This window comes from Poecilia latipinna, unplaced genomic scaffold, assembly GCF_001443285.1.
Source record: "Poecilia latipinna isolate Pla-1442-1.1 unplaced genomic scaffold, P_latipinna-1.0 Scaffold995, whole genome shotgun sequence".
Classification (NCBI taxonomy): Eukaryota; Metazoa; Chordata; class Actinopteri; order Cyprinodontiformes; family Poeciliidae; genus Poecilia; species Poecilia latipinna.
This window is the reverse complement of record NW_015113611.1, coordinates 128,612-154,450: the sequence shown is the minus strand read 5'-3', so window position 1 is coordinate 154,450 and position 25,839 is coordinate 128,612. Positions and strand designations below refer to the sequence as shown.

The window sequence follows — 25,839 nt, the reverse complement described above, 5'->3', positions numbered from 1 at the left end:
TGGGAAGCGATCCAGATTCATCTCGTTGTTTTTTTTTTTATTATAACCAACACTGACATAATGTGGCATTATCTAAAATTGCACCAGTCAAATGGAATATGATAAACAACAACTCAGGTAAAGTTGCCTTCCTGTGCTTTTAGTACAGAATGGACCAAAACGCGTCACCAACCTCTTGGGTGAAAAAATGTCGACCTCCATGGATGAAAAATATATCAAAAGATTAACATTTTTTGAAGTAATTATGAGTTTTGACGTATCACAAACAGTAATTTTTTTGTTAACAGGAAAATTACAACATGTTTAGGTCAACATGGTCAACTAATCTTGGATCCCTTTAACATCCTGAACAGATATGGACAGACAGACACAGAACAGTTTGATGGCATTGATGTTAGTTTTAAGATCACATACCAGACACCCGGTCGAGGACCTCAGCTAGTGTAGTAGAGATTGGCAGATGGAGGGTGCGGTACTTGTGGCCTGCTCCGTACATGGGATGCTGGATCATGTGGCTGGTGGCGTTGATGCGACCTTTATATAACTGAAAAAAAAGGACATGATGTTTTAGAAATGCTCTCTTTAAGAAGACATGCTGAGAGACTTCATCCATATCATGGTTTCGTCTATGGAATTTAAGTTGGACATTTTCAGCATTTATCCAACACTGCCCTCTTGTGTTTACAACTGAACACAGGATCAATCAGCAGATCTGAAACAAGGAGGAATGTTGTTCGTCCAGAACAACATGAAAGGTAAAATTCAACATCTTTCAACTTTACAGCAAATTAACAGATGTTACAGCAAATTATTATTTAGTTTAATTAGGAATGTAAGACAATATGATAAATTTAAAGGGGCAGTATTACGTGTATTTTTCAGGCACATAGTGTCGTTTATAGCACAATCAAGTAACTATTGTACTTTCAATTGCCAGACGGACCAAATCCCCAAAACCACAGAGGCAGAATAAAGGTTTGCAGAGTAGAGCGGGTCTCTGCAGATTCATCTCTGTGGTTTTTAATTTGATTTTTTTTCTTTTTTTTTTTTAAATTACCAAGTTGCCCCGACAGTATTTTTCCCCCTTTTTTTTTTTTTTTTTGCAAATACATTAGGACAAACAATATCCAGTTCCCTTCCCGAGGAGTACCACCAAATGCAGTTTGTTTGAACAATAAAAACCTTTTTTTTTTAATCGTGGGAACAAAAATGTTCAAAACAGGACCATTGACCACTGTTCATCACAGAAAAGAGCAGGTCTCTGCAGATTCATCTCAATTCATTAATTTATTCACTTATTCAGTAGAAATAAGTGAGTAGAAATAAGAAATAAATATATCAAATATTTGATAAATATTTGATATATTTATCAAATATGACTTAGAAGAACTTGGACCTCAGAATTTAACACCTTGAATTTAGGCTTGTCTTTCAAAAAAAAAACTCTTTTTCTGAAAATCCCTCTTCAGAAAGACATCACATCGTTCCTCTATTAACCTTTTCACAGCAGATTCGCTGTTCTGTCAGGTGTTTGCTAATTGTTGCTGGCTAGTCTGAAGGAACTGAGTGGGAGAGTCACGGGGGAGGACATCTCTGAGGGGGAAACTCTGAAGCTTGGAAACTGCAGTTCTGAGGAGGAGCTGCACCTCAAAGGAGGCGTTAAGTCCAACCATGTGTTTTGGAAAGCTGAATGGTTGCTACTGGAGATTAAAAGTTTTTTCAAACATGCAAGAAAGAATCAAAGCAACACTCCAGGTATGATTTTAATAAGGGAAAAACATGATAACATGATGAAAAGCTTAAAAAAAAAAAGAAGTAAATTTTACATAATACTGTTCCTTTAAAGGTCCCCTGGACAACAGAAAGCGGATACTGATCGGACAGCAGGAAGTGATAACTTACCGGACAAGGGGACTGGAGGAAGACTGTGACTTTCTCATCCTCCAGCATGAGCTGCAGGAAAAGTCTTCGGATGAAGCCTGAGATATTTCTGGAGATGGGAACGTTGCCTCTTTGGGGAGCCGACTGGAAGAGTTCACACAGCACCTGCAGCCAGCAACCACACTCTTAGAATACACTGAGGGAAACTGAGGATGAGGCCAAGACAGTGTGATGCTTATACAGACCTGTGCCATGAGCCGCTGGTTGCTAGGGTGACAGGAGATGCACTGAAGGAAAAAAGCCACGGTTGCGTTCTCTAAAGCCGTTCTCTGCTGCGTGGTGAGACCCCCCGCCTGGCTGGATGACAGCTGGGAGAAGTGAGACCCTGTTTGTGGCACGTGGACTGGAGGTGGACCTGCAGCGGCTCCGGTGGCCAGCGGCTGACAGCCAGCATTGGAAGCAGCACTGGGACCAGCACTGGAAGCAGCACTGGAACCAGCGCTGGCGCTGGAGTGGCAGAGCAGGAAGAGCAGCGCCGTCCACAGAGGGTAGACCTCAGGCCCGCCGAGCCAGTCCTTCATGGCGTGACTGTTGCCCACCTCTGTGAGGAAGCGCAGCACCGGAGCAGCCAGTTCAGCGGCCAGGGCCGTCCTGCTGTGCTGGGACGGTGAGGGCAACGGCGAGTGGTAGTGGTGGTGGTGGCGCCTGTCAACCTGAGCGGCAGGCAGAGGGAGGTCAGCGCTGACCAGGAGTCCCACGCAGAACTGCACCAGGCTGCGCACCAGCAGCGAGGGCAGACCCGAGTCCAGCAGCTGCTGGATGGCTCCTGGGGACTGAGAAGCGGCTGCCAGGGTGGTCAACTGGGACTCGGAAAGGTTGACTGGGGGTCTGGCATGTTTCGAGTCATCAGTCAGTCCGCTGGTGCTAGCGTTAGCGTCATGCTGCTTTTTCCCGTCGTCCGTCATGGCAAGTCGCCGCTGCTGGGCGTGGGAGTGGCTGGCTGTCGGCACGGAGACGATCTTCATCCAGGACATGAGCAAGGTGAAGTAGCTGGGATGAATATGACACATGGAGCACAGCAGACTGTCCACAGCCTTCTTCAGCACGATGTTGCACGACAGAGACATGGACCAGTTGAACAGGAGCCTGGAGGACAGAACGGAGAACAGTGTCAGCCATGACGCTTCTAAACTAGAACATTGTGTGATCCAGCTGTCAGAAGAGCAGAACTGACTCAAAGAGTTCTCTGTTGAGCAGCCCAGGAAGGTCGTAGTCAACAGGCAGCTCGAAGCTGTGCCACAAGATGGCCGCCACGCAGTGGAGGTGGGAGGGAGACGGCATGAGGAGGCCGTACTCTCTGGAGGAGGAGGAGGAGCCCGCAGAAGCGTAACCTGCCGGAGCACTCATTTTATGAGCTGCCACTCTGGACGAGTCGTACACCCAGTGGAGCAGAGCCTGGATCCTGGAAGACACAAAAAACATCCAATCATGTTCATCCACAAGTTCACGCACCGCAGAGAGAAACACCAGGATATTTCTATCATTTAAGGTCTCTCTGAAGGATGTTCTCAAAGACTACTTCTCCTCAGGGAGAGAGAAACTAACGGGACAGAAAAGTGATGCTAGAAGTTGTCTGTACCTGTCTTTGGTTCCAGAGTCCTGCGTGGTTCCCAGCTGGTACAGAATGTCAATGGTGGAGTCAGAGGAAAGGCCGTTCAGGCGTCCAAACAGCAGAGGACTGTTTAGATCTGTTCGAGACAAACGCACAGCGCAAACACACACACACAGAGAAAGGTTACACCCACAATGTACTAATTAAACACAGAGATTACCCAGGCTGCACTGGGCTATCTCTAGGTTTAGCAGGTTGTCGAGGTTGGGAGCGGAGTGCAGAAACCAGGAAGATGGGAGGGAAAACCCACTGGTTCCACAGTGGACCAAAAACATGTCACATCATCAATAAATGTAGGTAGAGTAGCTCTACCAAGTGATGAATGCACAGCCATGGCAACAAACTCTGATGTAATTGTGCCTTTTCTAATATGAGGAATCTAGCATGTTGAGTGCTCCAAACGAGAGAATTGAATAAGAAACCCACAGGAGTAAACACAACTGAATCCAGTTGGAAGTTGCCTGAAGACAGAGTGAGGCTTATGAAGAAACATTTCTCCTTCTGAACAGAAACAGAATTAAAAAAAAAAAAAAAAAGCTCACTGAGGCAAGGCTAGAGAACCAGCAGCATCGTCACTGAGGAGAACAGGAGCTGGTTATGATTATTTACACCATGCGAATATTTAGTCAGTGAATATATCAATGTGGCGGTTGTGTGGACTCACTTGCAGGGTCTGTGCCAGAGGCAGCACAGTTCCTCAGCAGAATGTCTATGAGTTTGAGTCCGATTCTTGTGGACTGCAGTCCTATTTTGACCAGCACTGCCTCGATGTTGGGGGAGTGCATGCCGCAGTAGGGAGACATGAGCAGGGCAGCACAGGTCTGCAGCAGGTTGGCTGTGGGTGCTGCAGCACTGGCCATCATGGCCTCCAGGTCCCCAACATGAGTCAGGCAGTGATGGAGCAGGCGGAGCCATCCGATGCTGAGGAGGCAGAGAGGGAATGTCTCAACTACGGATGTGCCGATCCTCTTTTTTTCATACCAATACTAAGCTTTAGTATCGGCCGATACCGATCCAATACAGAACATTAGTGCTGAATTGACTTAAAGTGTTTCTTTTTTTAAATGTAGACATAAATGTACTGAATCACAAATTTATTTCATAACACTGCACCAGAGCAGCTCACTTAAATACACCAATAGATTCACAAGCTAGGTTAAACATGTAAAAATAACACAACTTTAATTTGTTCAGTCAGTGCAATTAGGAGTCTAACAGCCAATGTAAAACAAATAGTAAAGCAGTGGTGACCAGCATCCTGCACGTGTTAGTTCTCTCCCTGGAGGGAGGAACAACCTTTTCAGCATGTCAATGTTTTTCTTAGGCCTCTAATAAGCCATCATTGGATCCAGGTACGTTAAACCAGGGAGAGAACTAAAACATGCAGAATGCCGACCCTCGAGGACCGACTTTGGGCTCCACTGTAGTAAAGAAACTGATGAAAACAATAGGTTGACTACCTTGGTCTAACATGTAAATATAAACAGCGACAAACCTGCTTTCAAATGGTTCAAAAGTTCAATTAGGAATTTTAAATGTAATAACTAAAGCGCAATATCGCTCAGAGCACAATGCATAGAATTAGACTAAATAGATCTGGCCTTGACAGATTGGACACATAGTCACCGAAACACAATACTGAAATTTTTTCAATATCGGGACTAATACAGATATTAATATCGGATCGGTGCATCTCTAGTCTCAACATCAGCTGCTTTACACCCAGACAGACTTACTGAGGCAGGAGTGTGTACCTGGTTTTAGAGACCTGGTCCTCAGAGGGCAGAAAGGGGTTGTTGACCGTAGCAGAGGAGGTATTGCCGAACGCCGTCAGTCCCAGCAGTTTGATCTGAGACAGGCCCAAGGTGCTGGCGTCCCGCGGCCGGTGGAGCCTCAGGCACACGGCGGATGCCACTTCGGCCTTCACCAGCTGGATCTTTATGTAGGTGAGGCCACTGGTGAGGACCGGAGTAGAAAGAGGCAACATGTTGACCCCATCTGCACTGATCTCCACGGAGACGGAGGACGGGCAGGCTGAATGGTGAACGGAGGGAAAGAGAACAATAACCCCAAGTTTTTATTCCAGTGATAGGAAAAAACATGTACTGATTCAATGTATACAAGGTGCAATATACATTGAGTTATTATTATTATTATTATTATTATTAGCAGGTTTTCTGGAGGAAACCCTGTATTATTATTATGATTAGTAGTTATTGTTGTTGTTGTTGTTGTTGTTGACTGGAGTCCAACTCACTGGCCAGAGAAGCTAGATGAGGCTGGATGTGGACCTCCTTGAGCAGCACAGCAGCAGGAAGGTGGATGGTGAGGTCACACCACGCCTCCTCTGGCAAGAAGATGTAGGACCAGGCAGCTGAGCGTGCCCGGCGGTGGGGGGGCGTGGCCTGAAGGAGAACCTCTGCTGGTTGTGCAGTGGGGCTGCTGGATGTGATGGTGCCTAGTGACAAATAAGCACAATCAGAGGCTTGTTAGCTATAACCTGTAAGGTGTAGAACCTGTTGTCTGCCTGATGTGGAAAACAGTCAGATAAAACGTACCTAAGGGAGCGAAGTTATGGAGTCCCTCAGCGTTGTCTGGCTCTGACGTCATCACCCTGGCCTTAAGGTTACCGTCGGCGGTTTTCCCAGGTCCAGAGTCCAAGAACTTCATGATGGTGGACACCATACTGCGTGCTGTGTTCACAATGGCTCTGGTGCTTGTCACCATGTTATTACAGATCAACTGCACACCTCCTGAAGAGTGAGAAGAAACTTGGTTATCACTAGGGTTGTCAACGCTAATGCATATGATTAACCTGAAAATTTTAGTGCCAATTCATCTATCTATTTTGACCTAAAAGTGTCTCCTACAAAGGGTCACCCAGTTTACAGCAGCGTGTTATGGAAGCGACACACAGGGAGAGACTGACAGCAGCGAGATACGTTCTCAGTGACAGAAGACAGCAAAAAAAGTTTAAAGTTTTCAACCGTTTTGAGTTTTGTCTTTAGCCCACCTGTGCACATCTACGTGTAAAAGTTTGAAATTTCATAAGCATGAATTACACTGGTTACTCAGCTGGATGAGGACAAGAGGCTGTTGCCTCATTGCACAAGTTTCACAGGAACTTATCAGAGAGATACATTTTTTAATTAACAGAAACAAAACAAATTCCTCTGAATCTTTCTGAATATAAAAAAACCTGAAAACAAAGAATCTTCAGACATGTTTGGGTGGGAACAATAAAACTTTTTTAATCAGTTGTCAGCACTATTTTTAACATTTATGGACCCCCAAAATAAAATGACAATATTTACCATGAACCACTGTGGCTAATAATCTGCTGTGGCTTATTGTTGTAGCAGTGATCAGCCACCACCTGATTATTGCCATGGTTAAAGAAGAAACTACATATGTGAACACCCACCCATGTCATGGAAAGCCTTGAGAGCTTCACTGGTGTCCAACACTCGCAGGATGAACCACAGAAGAGGCTCGGACAGCTGGCAGGTGGAGAGAGACCCCTACCATCAAACAAACAGAGACCCGGTAAGGTTTGCCTCACTCTGCTTTCGAAGAGCTCATTTCAACACTTGATGGCAGCAGCTGAAGCAGCAGCAGCCGGCTGGTTGTACCTGTCTGCCCATGTACCCGCAGGCCATGTAAGTGAGAATGGGCTGCAGCATGACTTGCACTGAGCTGGCCCTCTTGCTCAGAGTGGTGAGGATGGTGAAAAGGCCATCGCCCACTGAGATGGCATCCAGACCTCCGTGGAAGTTCTCATGTTTGGTAAGATGGAGACCGCTGGCACCTGGAGGAAAGACACCAGCATTTGGGTCAAGAGTTTTCATCATCATCATTAACACACTCAAGATGTTGAGCTGCTAAATTCCAGAATTTTCATTTTGTTTGATTAAAAACACTCCCACAGGGATGCACCAATCCAATATTAATGTTTGTATCTTTACCGTTATTTATAAAAATAAATAAATAAATAAAAAATCTAGATCAGGTATCTGACAATGTGCCATCAGAGATGATCTATTCAGTCTAATTCTATGTTTTCTGCTCTGGGGGACATAGTGCGTTACTAATTATTTTACATTGTATTTAAAATTACTAACTGCGCTTTCTGAATCGTTTGAAAGAAGTTTTGTTGCAGTTTATTTTTGCCAGTTTCAGTTTATTTATTTTCCATTGGCTCTCCTACTCCTGATTGCACTGGCTGAACAAATTAATGTTGAGTTGTTTTTACATGTATGACTAAGTTTATGAAGGTATTTGTGTATTTACATGTGCTGTACTGGTGCAGAGTTATCAAATAAATTTGAAATTCAGTTCCTTTATGCCTGTGTTTTAAAAAAGAACGTCTTAAGTTAATTCAGCACTGTTTTTCTGTATCAGATGGGTCAATCCAATAGAATACCTCAACTCAGATGTCGGTATTGTATTGAAAGTGAAAAAAATGGTTCGGTGCATCCCTAATAGAAGGCAAAACAAAGCAGGTAAAGATGTTGATCTAGTTTGATGAAGCCAACAGAAAGTTAAAGTGGTGTGATGACTGAATAGAAGTCTCACCGATGATCATCGCCATGGCACTGCTGTTGCACTGACCCAAAGCTGACAAGATCTGGCTCATTATCTGCTGGTTAGCTAGCACCAGGTCAGCCACGCCAGCAGGGGGCCCGGGACTGGATGAAACTCCTCCCGCCACGCTCTCCTTGCTTCCACAGACCTTCTCCTCATCTGAGACGCTGCTGTCGGCGGCACCGCTGCCAACCGGCGGCAGCCGCCCGCTGAACTCACGGTCCCCTGACAGAGGAAGCTGCACTAGCACGTTCACCAGTTTCAGCAGGTTGAACATGAGCTGGTCGCGCGTAGTTTCCCCGCACACGGCCTTGGCGTCTCCTGGTCGGATAATGTTGGCAAACAGACCTCCGAAGCAGGCGCGGGCCCCCACGGGGCTGTCAGAGCCGCTGCGGGACACCACCTTGTCTGAGCACGTGATGTAGTGGTGAACCAGGAATGTGATGGACTCCAGGACGGAGGAAATGGTGGACACGGACACCACCTCGAAGTTCTGCTCCAGGGTAAAGTCCAGCAGCTTGACCTGGGCATCCAGAGGACCCTGACCTGACTGGAACGGGCCCCTAGGGAGCCAGCACAACCCGTCAGTTGGACCTTTTAAACTCTGATCAAGCTAATTTGACTGGAAGCTCACCTCTCAGTGGACAGGATGTGGATGAGCTTCAGGAGGAACTCGCTGAACATTTGGGGGCAGGTGGAGGACAGGTGGACCTGCAGGCGACTCAGGAACTCATGCATGGCCTGTGTGGCGGTGGGGCCCACCTGGGAGCTGTGCTGACTGGTCCCATTGGTGCTACTGCTGGACAGGAAGCGCACCAGCACATGGACAAGGGTGGGATCCGACACCATCTGCTGGGCCGTGCTGTCCTGGGAGTTCAGCACGCTGATAGAGGCTGGAGGCAGAAACACAGCTTTAACACACACACACACATCCTCCTGCATTGTGAGGGCCCCACTGACCAGAGGGGGGCATGTTGGTCATCAGGGTGAGGGAGTGTAGCACCAGGCACCATGTTCTCAGGGAAGTGCTGGGGTACCAGGCCAGCACCGAGATGAAGCTGCTGACAGAGGCTGCACACACGCACACACACACATATACACGTTAAAAACACTTACAGAAACAGTAAAGCACTTTGAGATGGCTGGGGGGGTTTAAGAGCCCACCTTGGTTGAGTGGGATGGTGGGCACCCGGCTGGCGTTGAAGAGGAAAATATCTGATCCACTGTCTTCGCTGCCACCAGAACACGTGTTTAGACTGAGCGTTAGCCACAACTGCAGCAGCGACTCCAGCTAGGAGGAGAACACACACATTTCACCTGCCTGTTCCTTATTATAAACACTCACTAAGCTCATGGCTTCTCCAACTCAAATGATAAAAATGGTGGAAAAATGTTGTCTCAGGGTTTCCCTCAGTGTATTTTAAGCCTGGTGGATCACCAGGTTTAACTTGTGCCCCCAGCAGGCTTAGTATTGTTAATTTATTTTATTTATTTATTTTCTTTTAATGATTGCCTTTTTCTAAAGATTAATAGCTGGTGTTTAGGTATTAATCTTCCAGTCTTCCAATAATGCATAACTATCAAGCGATGTTTTCAAATTTCCTGTGAAATATAAACACGATTTACCTAAAACACGTGGAGGGCAGCTGGATGACTGCCCTATTGCCCCGATAGCGAGTTTTCTGGAGGAAACCCTGTATCTTGTTTACTAAACTGCTTTTTTGGTGTAAATATTGCAAAAGCCCTGAAAAAAGAAACCTGAAGACAAACATGCAGGACTACATTTCCCAAGAGATTTTCTGCTTCAAATGTCCTGGATATACTGAGCTACCAGACAGGCAGCAGGGACGGAGCATCTTTAGAGTCAGTCACCTGCACATGGTGGACCTGCAGCATGGAGAAAAGCTTGTTGAAGCAGTTGCTCAGAATGGGAACGGAGGAGGGCTGGACGGTGGGGCCACTGCAGGGTGGGGAGCCCCCGCTGTGGAATGCTCTGAGCAGGGAGTCATCGGTCCCATTGGTGGGCTGGGTGACTGAAACACAAACACACAAAGTCTTCATGTAGTACACAGAGCATGGTGCCCACACTAACACAACTATGGCTTCCTGTTTTTTCCCTTTTGAGCCTTCTGCTGCGTTTATAAGTAACAAAGATTTAGGGACAGTTATTTCCATGTGGGAAGAGTTGAAGCAATAAATAGGGATCAAAGTTAAGTTCCCAAGTCATTTCTTCTTCAGAACCAGACTGCAAACAGAAAGCCAGCAGCAGCAGGTCAACAACAACAGGCGTAACCCTGGGATCCTGCAACATCCAGCAAAAAAAAATTCATTAAACTTGAGTAAAAATTATTTTAAAAATATGTCTGGGGTCCTGAGCTCTAGGGAACAACTTCATTTAAAAATACTTCAACTCCAAATGGAAATAAAATGGTCTTACTCCCACTTATCTAAGTTTACTCAACGAGTGATTACAGAGGATTATGATGATGACTAAAGGTAGGAAGGATCTCCTTCAGCAGTCTGTATCACAGGGAATCAGAACCAAGCCACTGACTGAAGACACTTTGTTATTGTATCACAGTCTTATAGAGAGAATGATCTGGGTTGTTCATGATGTTCTTCACTTTCGGAATCTTCCCTCTTCGTACTATCAGGTCATCTTCATAACAGAACTAGAGCCTTCTTTACCAGGTTGTGGAGCCTTTTTAAGTCCCAGGTTCTGATGCTGCTGCCCTATCAGATTAGCTGATTCTCTACAGACTTACAGAAGATCTGAAGAACCCTGCTGAAAACACTAAATACTCAAAAGCTTCCTCAGAACCAGTCTGCTCTGTTCAAATCTAGTAAAATAGTTTATTTAAAAAACAACATTGAGCTCCTTACTTGTAGATGAACTGGAACTGAGAGCCTGTAGAATGGAGTCAGCCTGTAAAGTTGCCATCATTTTCAGCATCAGCTCAGCCTGCTGCTCCAGGCCAACTTCAAGTCGGGCATCCAGCGCTGTGAAACAAGAGGCCAAGCATTTAGCCTAGGGTTGGATGGAAGCTATTATGAAAAGTAGAGACGGTGCTGAACAAAAGGAGAGGTTCACCTTGAGACACAGAGACTGACACACACTGAGAGGCTGGCTTTTCAGGGGCGACCGAAGGTTTGGATACCGGAATCCCAACCCCTCCGATGTAAGGGTTGTACCCATATGTTCCATAGTCAGCACCCCAGTAGTCATACCAGGTGCTGCTTATTGGCTGAGAGTAGATAAGAAAAAAACAAACAAACAAAAAAAAACACAAGGACAATTTATTACTCACAAATACAACATAACAACAATCAATTCAAGTTATTACTGGACAGCTGGAGCTGAACAAAATATTTAATATTTTGTCCTTACCAGGTTCTGAAATTACTTCATTATACCTTCAAGTGAAAATTTCCAGTTTTCCATATACAAGATACAACCACATGTAATAAGATCTGTGCAGAAAACTAAGTACACCCCATGATTGAATATTGAGCAGGAGTGACTCAGTAGTAGCTTCCTATTTTACTGTCAGGAATAGGTTCTGCAGACATGTCTTCCTTCATATCCCATCACAGCATCTCAATGAGAACGAGGCTAGGCTTTGACTAGGCCTTTTCAGCTGTTCTTTATGCAGAATGATGGACTTTCATTCATACGATTTTATGGAGTGATAAAGATCAGTTAATGAGATTATTTAATAAGCAATGCCTGAGACTGTCCTTCAGTCTTGTGAAGCACAATGGAAACACCAACTTTGGACTTTGTTGCTTTGTAAATAAAGACGTGTGAACACATCTTAGTAACTGTAGACCTGGTAAAGACCAAATAACTTTCTATGCAGACCCAATAAGTTACACAAAGTCAGATTACTTGTGTTTTTAATGGGCTTTTCACTTCTTTGTTACCAACTAAAAGTAATCAGTGTATTTACACAGAGCAAATTAAAGAAAATCTATTTCTTCCAAAACCAAAGGAAGAAATTTTATCTAAAAGATCCATTGGATCAGATCGCCGGCCTTTCTGAAAAACTTGTGGAAAAAGCACTTCAAGCAGAAGAACGTAATTTTACTGGAATGTAAAAGATTTCTTATGCAAATAAGGAAGGGCAACATTAAGGAAGGACAACAAATAACGGAATTGGGAATAACATCTTGAAGTACAAATATTTTCCTAATCTTTTATTTGTTTATGCATTCGTACCCGGACTTCTAGAAATATTACAATTAAATCTGATACCGTTCTAAATGACAGTCTTGGATATGTCATTTCAAGGTTAACTGATGGACAAATAAGAAACCTTTGGAATTTTAAGCTTTTAAACTGATGATAGGTGAAAGAACAAAAGTCATAGAATCAACATACCTTAAATACTTTGGCAGCGAGAGGATCTTTTTCCAAATCAATATCTAAAGGATCAATATCAACATCCATGAGGTCTTGTAGCAAGTCAAAGTCTATGTCTTTATCTTTTTCCAAAGACGATAGAGGTGGAGCACCTATGGATAACAAAAAGATCTTTAGCATAACTAGGTTAATGCGAGAAAACATTTAAGCAACAGACACTTTTAACATCAAAACAGCAAATACTGCAGGGCCAAGATTCTGTCCAGCAAACCTAACTGAAAAACTGTCAATGTCATAGTAACAAGCTCGATCTAAAGTAAGTGATGAATTCACATTTATAGTATTTATAGTAAAGAGGAAATGTATTCCAAAACATTTCATAGTGCAATCTAAAAATATCTGGGTTTAACAGTAATACTGCTGTGGGACGTGTGGTGAATGGATAGAGGGGCCCCACGTACTCTGGAACACGGTGGAGGTCCCTGTGGTCCCTGCGATGATGTCTGGCACCAGAGCTTCATCGATGGTCTCCACCAGGGGAATGGTGGAAGGCTGGGCCAAAGAGTCGTCTGAGTCTGTCACGGTTGAGGAAGATGACGCCCCTGCCTCCTCACCCACAACCACCTCTTCCATGGCATCCAGAGAGCCCGGAGACATCAGTTCACCTTGGGCCAGAACGACAAGGTCAGAAGCTGAACCTGCTTCATACCCTGAGCTGAGAAAACCCTCATCATCTGTGATCCAAACTTTCGTCACAACATGGCTAACTTAGAAAGATGAGGGAGAACTGCTGCCATATGGTGCTTCGCTAGACCGCCTCTAACCAGTACGGTCGCCGTCTGCCTCAGTGTGGTTCAGGTAGTGAGCTTTTGCATTTATGTAGTCTGTTCCTTGTTATTGAGGGTGGGTGGTGATCGCGCAGCAGCTGTGTTCAATTCTCTACTGACGTCTGTAGCAACACTCAGCAAAGGAGAACCTCAAATTTGTAGTTCTGGACTCAAATAAACCCAGATATTTCATTTTGTCCTTTAGAAATTCATTACTGGCCCAAACATAATGAGAAAGACTCAGATCAGTCGGTTATTTTTGCTGTACATGTTAATATAATTACATTCCGGCACTTTTTCTAAATGCGCAAACTTATAGATTTGCAGTCAAAAGATGTAAACCAATAGCCACGCCTGAATTTTTTTTTTTTTAGTCTGAAGACAAAATAAAATTTATCTCACAAGCTAATATGTAGTTCTGGTGTTTCACATTGTCAGCAGAAAAATGTCTATCAGAAAGCTGACCAGCTGCTCCATTTCCCTCTTCTTCATGACTGCCTTTCTTAAGAGCAACTAGCTGCTAGCACAACGGCTAAATCAACATCATTATGCTTCAAAACTTAGCGCATGTGGTCCTGGCACTGACCGTGATTAAACACTTAACTGTTCCTCCATACTGAGCAGCTCTCTGATAGACGGCATATCTGTGCTCCACAGCTAAACTTAAAGTTGTTTTGAAGTTTTCAGTGATGTAAATCACGAGCCAACTAATGAATGCGATCAGCTGTCAATCAAATGGTTTCGGTGCCATCAATCCTGCTCGTACTACCCCTAGAGCAGGTACTGAAATCTGAGAACAGCCGGATTTGCTAATGGAAAACGAATTTGGCAGAGAGCGTACCGGTTAGAGGTGGGATAGAGGAGAAGCACCTTTAGCATCCAAAAACAACAAGGAACAAGGAAGGCAGGTGTCTGCACATTTAAGCTTTAACTCGTTATGTTGACCTCTTGACAGCTCAGACCAATGAGAATCATTGTCGGCAAGCAGTTCTTTCCCCTCCAGCAGGGAGGTGGGATCTTGCGCTGCCACGTATCTATATCAGTGTGTTCAATCAGAGTTGTTTCACTTGTTAAAAGTCATTTGGTGCCAAGACAAATGTTCCGAATTTAGATACATCCTTTATTATGGGGTCTTTCCCATAATGAGACATCTCAGTCAAACCGTGGTTAGACTGGGATGTTTGTACGCTTTTATTTCTGTTTCCACCCTTCCAACAATTCATGCAACAACTGGGTCAATTGGGTAAAAAGTGGGGGTCATAACCAAATGAAACGGACCTGCCAGGATGTCCTGGAGCATACATGTGAGGGAGTACTGTGCCCAGGCCCCTCCCCAGGAGATGTCCCCTCGATTGAAGTCTGTTCCTACAAGCAGTAGCAGAAGGCGTTCCAGCTGCTGTTCAGACACCACCTCACACAGATGGATTGTAGGTCTTGTGGCATTAGCTATCCTAGCAAGTACCTGCAGAGACAAACAACATTGGTCACATGCCTATACCGAGAACATTTAGAAGAGCTGCGCCTTCATTTCAGACGAATACCTTGCAGACAAAAAGCAACAGGTCCGCATGGCAAGTGAAGTCCATAGAGAGCAAAAACAGGGCGAGTTTCTGCACTACAGAGATGCAGCGTTCATGGGACAGAGTGAAGGGCAGAGGTTCTACTTCTGGGGCTTCTTTGGCTGTTGTGGACTCTGCATCCAGTGTAGAGCGAGGCCATTCAGCTGTCCGTCTCAGACGGATCAGGTCTTTAAAGTGCTGAGAGAGGAAAACAGAGGCAAAGGCAATTAAACATACAACCGAAGAATCTGACACTACAGTAGTTCCTAACTGTTGTTCATTTAGTGACATTTGATGTTAAAAGTCTGACAGGTTCTCACCTTAGATGTAGCTTGTTTGAGTTTGGCCTGTTCCACTAGCAGTTTGTAAGAGGAACCTTTGTTGCTTTGGATTTTCTCCTTCTCTATTTGCTCAACCAAAGCCTTCTGTTTGGCTTTCAATACATTTAACTGCTGCAATAAAGCAGGCACAATTAAAACAAACACTGCAGATGCATTTCTGTCAGGCTCCTCAGTCATTCTGGCTTTGGACTTAAACATGTTTACCTGCTTGTGATGAACGAGCTGCTTGCGAAGCTTCCGTGAGTACAGCCGATCCAGGCTGCTGCTGCCTTTAGCTGTCCTGTTGGAGTTCTGAGACTGAAGCGTGTTGTTGATGAAACTCCACTGAATCCCTGAGGAACAGAAAAGCAAAACATTACAAAAGGAAAGAACAGAACAGTTTGAACAAGCCCTACCCTAACAAACAAAATATTATTTCCTCTGTAAGATGGATATGGGTAATAACTGGGCCTGTCGCAATAACAAATTTTGCTGGATGATAAATTGTCCCAAAAGTTATTGCGATAAATGATAATGTTGCTGTTCTGAAATCTTTTTCAAGTAGCACAGTGGTAAAAATGGCATGATAATGCAAGAGCACATTCTCAAAGACCAATACGCTTTAAATTCTAATTTAACACTGGAACTGGAAGTTCCAAATGTCATTTTAAGTGTCCAAAACAACAGAAACGACAAAAAAAAAAAAAGGAATTATGAAGTCTCTGTAAACAAAATTATCCTTCATCAAAAGGGTTTGTTGAGACCAAAGCACCAGACTGAAGACTTTTATCATCCAGTTTTTGGAAGAAAGAGAGAAGAGAAAATCGCTAAATCTTCTGAATGGAAATTATGGAGCTTGTTTTAGTTTATCGTACAATTAACTGATTTATTGGTTATTGAGACAGGCCTAGTAAAACCTTTTGATAAATGCTACATCTCATCACCTTCAATCAGATGTGATTTCATTGTTGACAAAGAATTTTTGGCACACATCTGCGGACAGTGTACACAGAGTCTATGCGGCTCACAGAACACCCACTGCATGTTCGAGTGTGTGGGAGCCTTTAGTCTTTAAATTCTAAACATTTCAAAAGAAAATCTTTTGTACCAGAATTACAAATGGCAAAATGCATCTGTAGAGCTGGAAAAAATGAAAAAGGCATCATGTCTTCTACCTGTTACAGGCCGATCCCTTTCCTTCCCTCCAAGGTTCTTCTTCGCCCCTGAGGCTTCATCTTCAATGCTGGCTACATAGTCCAAGAGTCTTGAAACCAACATCACCACCCAGCTGATCATGGGAATGTCCAAAATGCCTGGAGGAAACAGACTCATTTTTTTTACCTAATTCTGCATGTTTTGATGACAGTGTCAGTATGTGCTGTACTGGGTTTACCTTCAGTCCTGCGCTGCGAAGCAGCCTGTGGTCGCTGCAGAGGGGAGAGCAAACTGTCTAACAGGTTCAGGAGACCCTCCAACACGCCACTGTTACTCAGGGATCTTTGGCCAATGCAGGACAGGAGCATGAACACTCTGTCAAAACGAGAGAGGCTTTAGTCTCAGCAAACAGCAACAGAATTGAACAGAAAAAAATCCCTCAGTGAACAAGTCCAAGAATGTAAGTTCACACATAAGATAAAAATAGACAAAAATAGTGTAAAATCAGAACTAAAAATTCTGTGCACTGGATGTCCTCCTGCAGAGTCACCATCATGGACAGATGTTGAACACATTTACAGCACAAGAAGATAAAAATAGCATTCAATTAAAAAACTGTCCAACTGAGAATGATTTTTAAAAAATATATACATAATGTGCAGGTAATTGGGCAGAAAAACACAAGCAGTGATAAAATAGCATAATCACTCAGTGAGTTTGTTGGGAGCAGTGATGGTTATAAAGTGCAACAGCTGCTGGGAGGAAGGACCTACGATAACGCTCCTTTGTGCACTGAGGATGAAACAATCATGCTTCTCCTTTCTTTGGCAGGGAATAGGGCAAAAAAAAATAATACATACTACTTTTTCTGAAACAATTAATACCTCCATGAGACCCTGAAAATATGATCACTGAACATTTTTCTTGCAGTGAAAGCACCACTTCATAATTCTTGCTAAGAGAAAATCCATTCAGTCTCTTTTTCTCACATCATGATGCATTTATTCACCGGACCTGAAAACAGAAAGTGAATATTTGCGCTCGCTTTTTATTTTGCTAGTTGCAGCAATTTCTCATAAGAAACTAATAAACACAGCTTAACTTCAGCAAGCAAATTGTTGATGATAAATGCTCTAAAATTTGCCCCTGTGGTCTTTACAGCTGATCTGTGAGAGTCAAGAAATGTGTCCGTCCCACCAAGTGCATTCTCTATACACAATAGAGCGGACCACATCAGAAAAAGGTCAACCTTTTCCCATTCCTCAACTTCCTGTCATCTACTGCTGCGGTCACTGACATCCCAGAATACAACCAGCCTCCTGTCTCCATCACTGCCTTAAATCCTTCTGCCCTGCTGCAGGTCAGAACTTCTTTACTACTTTGTCACCAAAGCTGCATTACTACATCCAATTCAAAGTCAATCATGATGACTCTGTGATGCAAGGCAGTAGTAAAAAGCTGTCTGGTTATTTATTTTATTTAGAAATTTGCACTCTAAATTTGCAGGTTTATGATATATAATGAATATATCCACAGCAACAGAAATAGGAAACCACGAACAGGAAAACAAGTTTGGAAACAAAATACACAAACTTATTTGCTGCTGCAGACCGAAAGAGGATGCTGACCAGTGGAGCCCAGGGCTCATTCCAACTACTCAAACTAAAGCTTCATGTCCTTGTGGAAGTTAAGTGTAAAAGACTCAGAACTCATTAAAGCCCAAATTCTGGCAACTTGTGGAACAAAGGCAGAGAAGTGGCTCCTGTGTCGTCCTACCTGTCCTGGGGAAAGATAAGCAGCTGCTCAGAGTTGTAGAGCTCCTGCAGGACGTTGGAGAGGAACTGGCCCCACCAGAGCTCACCACCACACAGCTGCACCAACAGCAGTCCAGCATGAAGACGGATTTTCGGCGTTCCACTGATGCAGAGGTGTTTAAAAAGTTCCTCACAGGCCTGGGCATGGAAGGTGTTCTGGAGCACCGAGGGGACCGAGTGTCCTGACAGCACAAACACACAAATCAATGAATCAAGTGGGCAAACCATGTAAAACATCCATAATACGGTCATTACTTAAAGTAAATCTCAGTCAGTGCTCCACGCCTCACCGTTATTGGAGTGCAGAAGGCTGAGCAGCGTGTCCAGCAGGTAACGGATGATTGTCCTGAGCTGCTCAGTGGAGGAGCTGTGGACCAGCCCCTGGGCCTCCGGGTCACTGGCCCTGGGCAGAGACTTGCGGCTGGCACCCAGAGACACTCGCAGCCTCTGGACGGCATGGTGGGCCAGGTTGAGCTGCAGCTGCAGCTGGATGCAGTCCTGATAGGCTGAGAAGACCCGCTGGTCCTCTTCTACCACCTTGTCTGGTTTCCGTAGGAAATACTGGGCATTATTGGCGCTGTTCAGAGGCGGAAGGTCGATGTTCTGAAGAAGAGTCTCCAATCGATGGCAAGCTAGATTGTACCTGGAGAACAGAGCAGAGGGCATTAATTACCTCCACCATTTCTGCTGCCGTTTAAAGTTTGAGGTCTTCGGTGAGAACTGAATTTGACCAACACCACACATCTCCATCCGGTTCTCTTAACAGCTGATGATCTGTCCCCACCCTCTCCATGAATCACCTGCACTGGATGTCCTCCTGCAGAGCCACCATCATGGTCAGATGCTGATCCACATCTGGCTGACTGGCAGCCTCACTTTCTCCCCGCAGAGGGTCATGCATTAGTTTAAGCTCACTCTCCCATGGCAGGATGTACGTGTGGCCATAGAAGAAGCCTAACGGGATCTTTGCTCGCGCGCTGGTGCTGCCGTAGCGTCCAATCACAGTGATCTGAAGGAACAGCTCGGATGCATTAATTGGCTTTTGGGACCTATGGAGTGGGACGGAATCATGTGCCCCACAATTCTCACCAGAATACAGAAAACCTGACCTTCATGAATCTGCAGACAGGCGGTGGCAGCAGGTCGTGCAGAATGAGCGAATGGGTGCTGATGTCGGTGGCCACCACCAGCCTGCGTCCGTCCACCTCCTCGCCCAGCGTCCAGATGTCGATGGACAGAGACGCCAGGTCTCCGCAGGTAGGGATCAGAGCGTCGGTCAGCAGAACGGGGCGGCCGAAGTCCAGGGTGACGTAGCGTCGGGCTCCTGCACAGAAACACACAATAAGACCGATTATTACATCACAAACTGTGTTTTGTCAAGGAGATATCATCCACAAAACTTAACGATAATAAATAAAGTAATAACTTGTATGTCGTGTGCAGGTACAGTAGTCAACGTTACGTACCAGAGTGCATCCGCTCTATGATTATAGACTGGTGTGGAGGAGGCTGCAGGAAGTGAGATGCCTGAGAAATAGCCAGAGCCAGGCCACTACCCATGGGGCTCTGCAACACAAAACCCTCTGAATTCAACACAAACCAACATCTTTACTTTGTTTAAAACAAGCAACCTAAGGGAAAGCTAAAAAAGCAGTAGCTGCCCATCCATTTACAACTGTGCGAAAAACTTTTCTGCTAATCTGTTAACATTGTAAACACACAATTTTGCAATTGCTGCATTTCTGTTAAATAAGAAATATAATTAAAAATCACACTTCACATTAAAAAAAAGCTGTTAAAAAATTATGGAGGCGACAGACGTAAACACTGACATGAGATATATTTGTATTTTCAGGCATGTCACTTGCACCCATCACCAGCAATCAGAGGAGACATCAGCAAGACTCTTATACTTGACAGCAGATATACAGGCTGGGTTTTTGGGACATTGCAGACGTTGACTTTACATAAGAGTTATGGATTCAACACTTTTAAATGACAAAATCAACATTTGATGAACTGAGCAAAGCTGTGGAGCCAACTGCACATCGTCCATGGAGGCCAGTGTCTACAAATAAGCTGCTGTATACAAACTGAAGTGATGCAAAAAGTGTTTCTATTGCTGCTTTGTGAAACACAGCAATTTTGATACGACTAAAAGAAAAAAAAAACTAATTGGATTTGCGCAATAAATCCAATTTGCGCAAATTCATGGTCTAGTGATTTGCAGTTTCACCCCTGAAAGATCAGTAAGAGCAACTGATAGATTTACTTTAAAAAAAAAAAAGCTAAAGGATTTCTTTCCTTTGTTGGACCTAATGTTTTTATAGTTTTCCAGATAAACAATAATCACAAGAAATAAGCTATGAGAGGATGGTGCCAGTCAGTGTCAGCCTTGGTCGCTCAGCAGACTGTTGGAATCCTGAGCTCTTCAAATCAGAACTAAAACTGATGTGACATTCAGCCCAGGTTACTGACCGGCTTGGCTTTCTGCGTGTTCTTGTGTGCGGCCATGTTGACGGGCCCCTGGTCCATCATGGGGCCAGGGAACAGGTGAGCCAGCTCTGCGCTGAACGCTGCAGACACCGCCTCGTTGGGCGGCGTGAGGGGAGGGGTCATGAAGAGGGGCGTGGTTTTCGGTGTCGGTGGGATGACGTCGGAGGGGTGAATGAAGAAGCCCGGGGCGGAGGAGTTGGAAGGCACAGAGTTACTCATGGATCCAACCCCAGAAGCCACAGCGGCAGCAGCAGAGGTGGTTTGATGAAGCTTGGCCTCCAGCTTTGCTTTCTGCTTCAGCAAAAACCAAAAACACCAGATTTAATCATAAAACCAAAAGACTGACAAGTGGTTTGACCCCATTTTTAGCAGGGATTAAAAGGGCAGTATTATGTATATCACAAGCACATGGTGCCATTTTATAGCACAATCAAGCAACTATGCTGCCTTCAGTTATAAAAAAAATTATATACATCTATCCTATAGTGACACCAAGTTTTTGCTAATTGCTGCTGGCTAGTCTGGAGGAGCTGAGTGGAGGAGTCTTTCCCAACTGAATGGTTGCAATTTCTCAAACATGAATGCATGAATGAAAGAATCAAGGCATCACATGACGTAAAGCTCAAAAATGCTGATTTTACATAATACTACCCCTTTAATGACTTCCAAACACGGATGTCGTGCATTGGCATGGATCTGATGAGAATTTCACCTGCTGCTGGAGCTTCAGGAGCTGCTGCTGTTTCTCCTGCAGCACCTGCAGCTGCTGCTCGGCTGAGACCATGGCATGCGACAGGGACTGCAGGGCCACCTGAGCTGCAGAACTCAGAGCTGTTGAAGCTTCTCCAACCGTCCCTGTTGACAGGCTGCCCATCGCCGGAGTCACACCAAATGTACTCACTGGGTTTAAAAACGACAAGTTTAGCAGACGAAAGCCGAACAAAAGTTTGGTAAAAAGCGAGGAAGAGCTACCAGTGAACATGCTGGCGTCATCTCGCTCCACCCGTGTGCCGTCGCTGGTGGATATGCAGGTAAAGTGCAAGGGCTCCACCTCCAGGAGTCCAGTCAGTGCAGTGAAGCTGCCCTCTGCCGCTGCAGAACTGCTCACTTTCCCATTCCCTGCAAAACAGTTCAGACCAAAAATCATACAACATCCTCCTGTCTCCTCTAGTTAAATCAGGCTTTTGCCAATTTTACTTGAACACAACAGTTTGAAATCAACCATTTTTATGGCTGGAACGTACACTCACTGGCCACTTTATTAGGTACACCTGTTCAACTGCTTATTCACACAAATGTTGAATCAGCTAATCACATGTCAGCAGCTCAATGCATTTAGGCATGGAGACATGGCCAAGAAGATCTGCTGCAGTTCAAACTGAGCATCAGAATGGAGAAGAAAGGTGATTTAAGTGACTTTGAACTTGGCATGGTTGTTTCTGAATACTCAGACCATACAGGCTGGTCTGAGTATTTCAGAAACTGCTGATCTACTTGGATTTTCACCCACAACCATCTCTAGGGTTTACAGAGAATGGTCCGAAAAGGTGAAAAGCCGAGTAGCGCTATGATCAACGCTCGCCAGCTGCCATGGCAACCCTTGCTACTTCAAATTCTGACTCGCCATCAGGCAGGTAGTTTGGTCTAGTTTATTGTGCAAATATTGTAATACACTTGGAATAAGATAAAACTAACTTACAAGTAACTTTTCAATGAGATATAGTAGTTAACATTGATGAGAAAGAGTTCAGCACAAAGCCCGGCTTCTACCTGAGAGAATTTCAGAGAGGTCGATCTCATCGGACTGGACCCCGATGCTGCTGTTGAAGGCGTTCTTGCAGGAGGAGCCACTAACCTCCAGGTCAAACAGCACCGGGTCAAATGGAGAGCTGTACAGACCATACCTGAGGGGATGGAAGACAATCCAAATAAAACCAAGCTAAGCAGTGTAAACGTTTCTCACCTGTGGAGCAGCTCCAGGCCGAGTCGGACCATACCTGGTTTGCAGCAGAGCTTCCAGAGGGGTGAGGCGGTCCTGCAGCTGCCGAGAGATGGTGGTGAGCAGGGAGGCACATGCTGTGCTGCAGCCTGCCAGGTCTTCCTCCTTCACGTAGTTCAGCAGTACAAAGTACCAAAACACCGAACCTATCCAAAGACACCGTGGAGAAACAAACGAAGGGTGAAATAAAAGTACAACAGGTGGGGGTGGGGCTCTGCCAGCGTGCTCAGGTACTCACCACCAGTTGCTGCGGCAGGCAAGTAGGCCATGTTATCCAGTAGAGCCTTCAGAAGGCTGATGCCAAACCCCTGCTGACTTGGCTCTCCTTTCCCATTGCTGAATGAAGAGACAGAAAGCAATGGTTGCCATAGAAACCACAGACTCCAGTCCCCACAAACGGACTACTATTACACGTTTCTTACCTAATACAAAGTGCAAGAAATCGAGCACATTTGTGGGCTATGCTGCGGCCCACTTCAAAGAAACACACCCTCACGATGTCAGTTAACCGGCTCCTGGTTTTGGCCAGCAGGCCCTCCTTCCCTTCCCTGATGCTGAAAACAGACAGCAGGATACTTCAGATTGAAGTCCTACAGGATTAGAGGAAATATATGGGTAGAGGTGTAACGATACCAGATGTGGGCTTGGCGCAATAAGCAATAAATTAATTGCATGATCAATTAAAATGAGCTCAATAATTTCCATTTCTGCAATTTCTCGTTTTTCTCTTTTCTTTCTCTCTCTCTACCAAAAACTGGATGATAAAAGTCTTCAGACATGTGGTTTGGTCTCAATTCATTTTATTTGTTGTTCCTGTTGTTTTGTTTATTTATTTTGGCTGTTTAAAATGTCTTCCAATTCCACTGTTAAATGATCATTAGAATTTGAAGTTAATTGTTCATCGCAAAAACTTCTGGGACAATTTATCGTCCAGTAAACTTTATCATCATGACAGGCCTATTCAGACCACCACAACGTAGCTATTTGTGTAACCAATTTGAATAATAAACTATACTTGACACACTGGGATGAACTGGAATGTATGGATGATCAAATTCAAGCGAGCGCCTCACTTTATAAAGTGGTTGGTCTGTTATAAACTCCACATAAGAAGACTTGTAGTTTTTGCTGCCAGTCCACTTTAAGCAGCTGGTGTGGTTTGGAAGCACAAAATATAACTAAAGGAGGTTTCCTTCCTTCCTTAGTTTTCTTCAAATGATTTGATCGTCTCGTCTGGTTTCATCGTTACACCCCTACTTGATCGCCATTTGTTCAGGCCTGCCTGCAGGGTCCGTTGGAGAACATCCCCGCCAGCCAGCAGAGGATGTCGAGAATCAGGCTCTGAGCGTGCTCATTGGCTGGGGTGCCCTCTAAGTGATGACACAACACATCCAGTAACTTCTCATGGAAGTCTGGGAACTGCAGCATGGCACAGCGCTGGACCCTGAAAAGCACAGACATCTGTTAACCTGGGAGCAAACACCCAGACGCTAATGCTAAGACAAGTATACTTCCAGTAGATGGTTTTATGTCCAACATGACATTGGGCACACCTCTCTTTGGGCACTGATGTCTTCTTGAACTTTCTGATTGTGACTGAGACTTCCTGCAGCAGGTCGCAGCCTCGCAGGTTCTCCACCTTCTTTGACTGCGCTGATCCCTCCGCCTTCCCCGTAGCAGCTCTCTCCTACGTTACATCATCAAGAAATCAACCGGTGATGAGGACTTCACCCGGAGTCACGTGCTGCAGTTTTAAAATCTTAGTAGTTCTGACATGGCAGCTTTTGTGAGATCTGCCCACCTCATAACAGAGCTTTGCACTAGTTCCATGAAATAATTTAAAACAGAATAATTCTTCAAGCAAGCCTTTACTAAAGTTTGTAAGATATTCTTAAAACTGAACCAAATCGCCCAGGAGTTTAACTACCAGCATACAGTCTCACCTTGGAGGCCTGGGTCTGCTGCAGCAGGGAGGACAATGAGTGAGGTTTGGAGCTCTGAGGCTTGGCGCTGGGCATCCTCACTACGGGCCTGGGGCTCTCCTCCATGCTACCGTCGCTCACCGCTTTGATGTGAACCAGGAAGGAGCGGTACTTCCCTCCCGCCATGCCTGCAGCACAAGCACATATTTAATAGGTGCGACGCCTCAGCTGTGACGTCGTGTTTAGTTAGAAGACATTCCGTAGATGTGGAGATAACAACACTTCCAACAAAAACACATAGAAACATACTGCTACTACACTGCAGGAGAGACCAACCAAACATAGCAGAGAAAACACTTAAAAAAATCCAACCAGTGTTTGCTTTGTGGTTGCTATCTTTAGCATCTATCAGCTGTTTATCTCACAGAACTGGAAAGGCAGGTTTCAGTTGAAAGCAGCAGATTGTGTTTACCTCTGACCAGCTTGGGGCTGGTGAGGCTCAGCATGCCAGAGTGACCAGAAAGATCCAGCCCACTGGCCAACCACACCGGCCCACACAAAATATCCTCCTTATGGTCCTCAAGGAATGGACACAGCACCGATCCTGCAAAAGACACACAGAACCGCTGAATCACTCAGAGGCTTCAACGGCTTCAGCAACCTGAACTCCAGCCGAGAGACGAGAGAAGGAAAGCAGAGTTTGGTCTTCAGTTCAGCAGAGTTTAAAGAACAAGATTTACTTTAATGAGGCTCCACCTGGTTACTTTAAGACCTCATGAAAGAGTGGGAAAAGTTCAGAGGACTGATATTTTCCTTAAGTGTGAACCGTAGGCCAATAATGAACTTATTCATCTTGAATTTTACAGTCATTTCTCACCTAATGTCTCCTCAATGTCCATGAAGTGGATGTCTTCTGTGAAGTCCTGCAGAAGAGGCTGGGTGTTCTTGTCCCCATTGGTCTGCAAGACGTTTGAGAGAGGAAAAGCGATCTGTCTGTCCACCGCTGTATCTGCAGAACAAAGTAAATAATAAATTCACTGGTTTAATCCTACTGTACGGAGTGCTCATCCTCATATGGCACGGTAGGCTTTAAGGCTGGTCAAGTCCAACTTTTGTCCATGTTTATGTTCTCAAAGCTTTTTGAGTAAACATAGCGATGGTGTTGTACTAGGTTTTCCTGTGTTGGCTGTTCAAAGAGACAATGTGGTAGGCTTAAAAGGCGATCTAAAGCTCCTGAGCAGCAGGAA

At 44.8% G+C, this 25,839-nt stretch overlaps 1 protein-coding gene across 2 annotated transcripts in view; it reads right to left on the bottom strand.

The window, feature by feature from the left end:
- The window catches only part of birc6 (baculoviral IAP repeat containing 6), a 78,611-nt gene that overhangs the window by 37,004 nt on the left and 15,768 nt on the right, over positions 1-25,839 (bottom strand). Inside the window, exons 14-56 of one of the 2 annotated variants that reach the window (XM_015050500.1) lie at positions 25,470-25,601; positions 25,065-25,196; positions 24,614-24,780; positions 24,224-24,357; positions 23,953-24,114; positions 23,093-23,224; positions 22,909-23,006; positions 22,669-22,816; positions 22,442-22,575; positions 21,644-21,790; positions 21,384-21,571; positions 20,654-20,962; positions 19,642-19,741; positions 19,285-19,499; positions 18,976-19,184; positions 18,466-18,818; positions 18,138-18,357; positions 16,600-16,736; positions 16,382-16,519; positions 15,432-15,559; positions 15,207-15,338; positions 14,869-15,084; positions 14,606-14,789; positions 12,962-13,165; positions 12,519-12,652; positions 11,229-11,382; positions 11,021-11,137; positions 10,010-10,170; positions 9,302-9,428; positions 9,098-9,208; positions 8,772-9,030; positions 8,129-8,700; positions 7,186-7,361; positions 6,978-7,074; positions 6,112-6,306; positions 5,811-6,011; positions 5,308-5,587; positions 4,218-4,474; positions 3,521-3,629; positions 3,116-3,343; positions 2,127-3,027; positions 1,903-2,046; positions 415-544 (exon numbers count right to left, since the gene is read on the bottom strand). In XM_015050500.1, coding sequence (XP_014905986.1) covers positions 415-544; positions 1,903-2,046; positions 2,127-3,027; positions 3,116-3,343; positions 3,521-3,629; positions 4,218-4,474; positions 5,308-5,587; positions 5,811-6,011; positions 6,112-6,306; positions 6,978-7,074; positions 7,186-7,361; positions 8,129-8,700; positions 8,772-9,030; positions 9,098-9,208; positions 9,302-9,428; positions 10,010-10,170; positions 11,021-11,137; positions 11,229-11,382; positions 12,519-12,652; positions 12,962-13,165; positions 14,606-14,789; positions 14,869-15,084; positions 15,207-15,338; positions 15,432-15,559; positions 16,382-16,519; positions 16,600-16,736; positions 18,138-18,357; positions 18,466-18,818; positions 18,976-19,184; positions 19,285-19,499; positions 19,642-19,741; positions 20,654-20,962; positions 21,384-21,571; positions 21,644-21,790; positions 22,442-22,575; positions 22,669-22,816; positions 22,909-23,006; positions 23,093-23,224; positions 23,953-24,114; positions 24,224-24,357; positions 24,614-24,780; positions 25,065-25,196; positions 25,470-25,601 — 8,472 coding nt within the window. The remainder of the gene's footprint in view (positions 1-414; positions 545-1,902; positions 2,047-2,126; positions 3,028-3,115; positions 3,344-3,520; positions 3,630-4,217; positions 4,475-5,307; positions 5,588-5,810; positions 6,012-6,111; positions 6,307-6,977; positions 7,075-7,185; positions 7,362-8,128; positions 8,701-8,771; positions 9,031-9,097; positions 9,209-9,301; positions 9,429-10,009; positions 10,171-11,020; positions 11,138-11,228; positions 11,383-12,518; positions 12,653-12,961; positions 13,166-14,605; positions 14,790-14,868; positions 15,085-15,206; positions 15,339-15,431; positions 15,560-16,381; positions 16,520-16,599; positions 16,737-18,137; positions 18,358-18,465; positions 18,819-18,975; positions 19,185-19,284; positions 19,500-19,641; positions 19,742-20,653; positions 20,963-21,383; positions 21,572-21,643; positions 21,791-22,441; positions 22,576-22,668; positions 22,817-22,908; positions 23,007-23,092; positions 23,225-23,952; positions 24,115-24,223; positions 24,358-24,613; positions 24,781-25,064; positions 25,197-25,469; positions 25,602-25,839) is intronic. The other variant, XM_015050501.1, reaches the window with a different exon arrangement.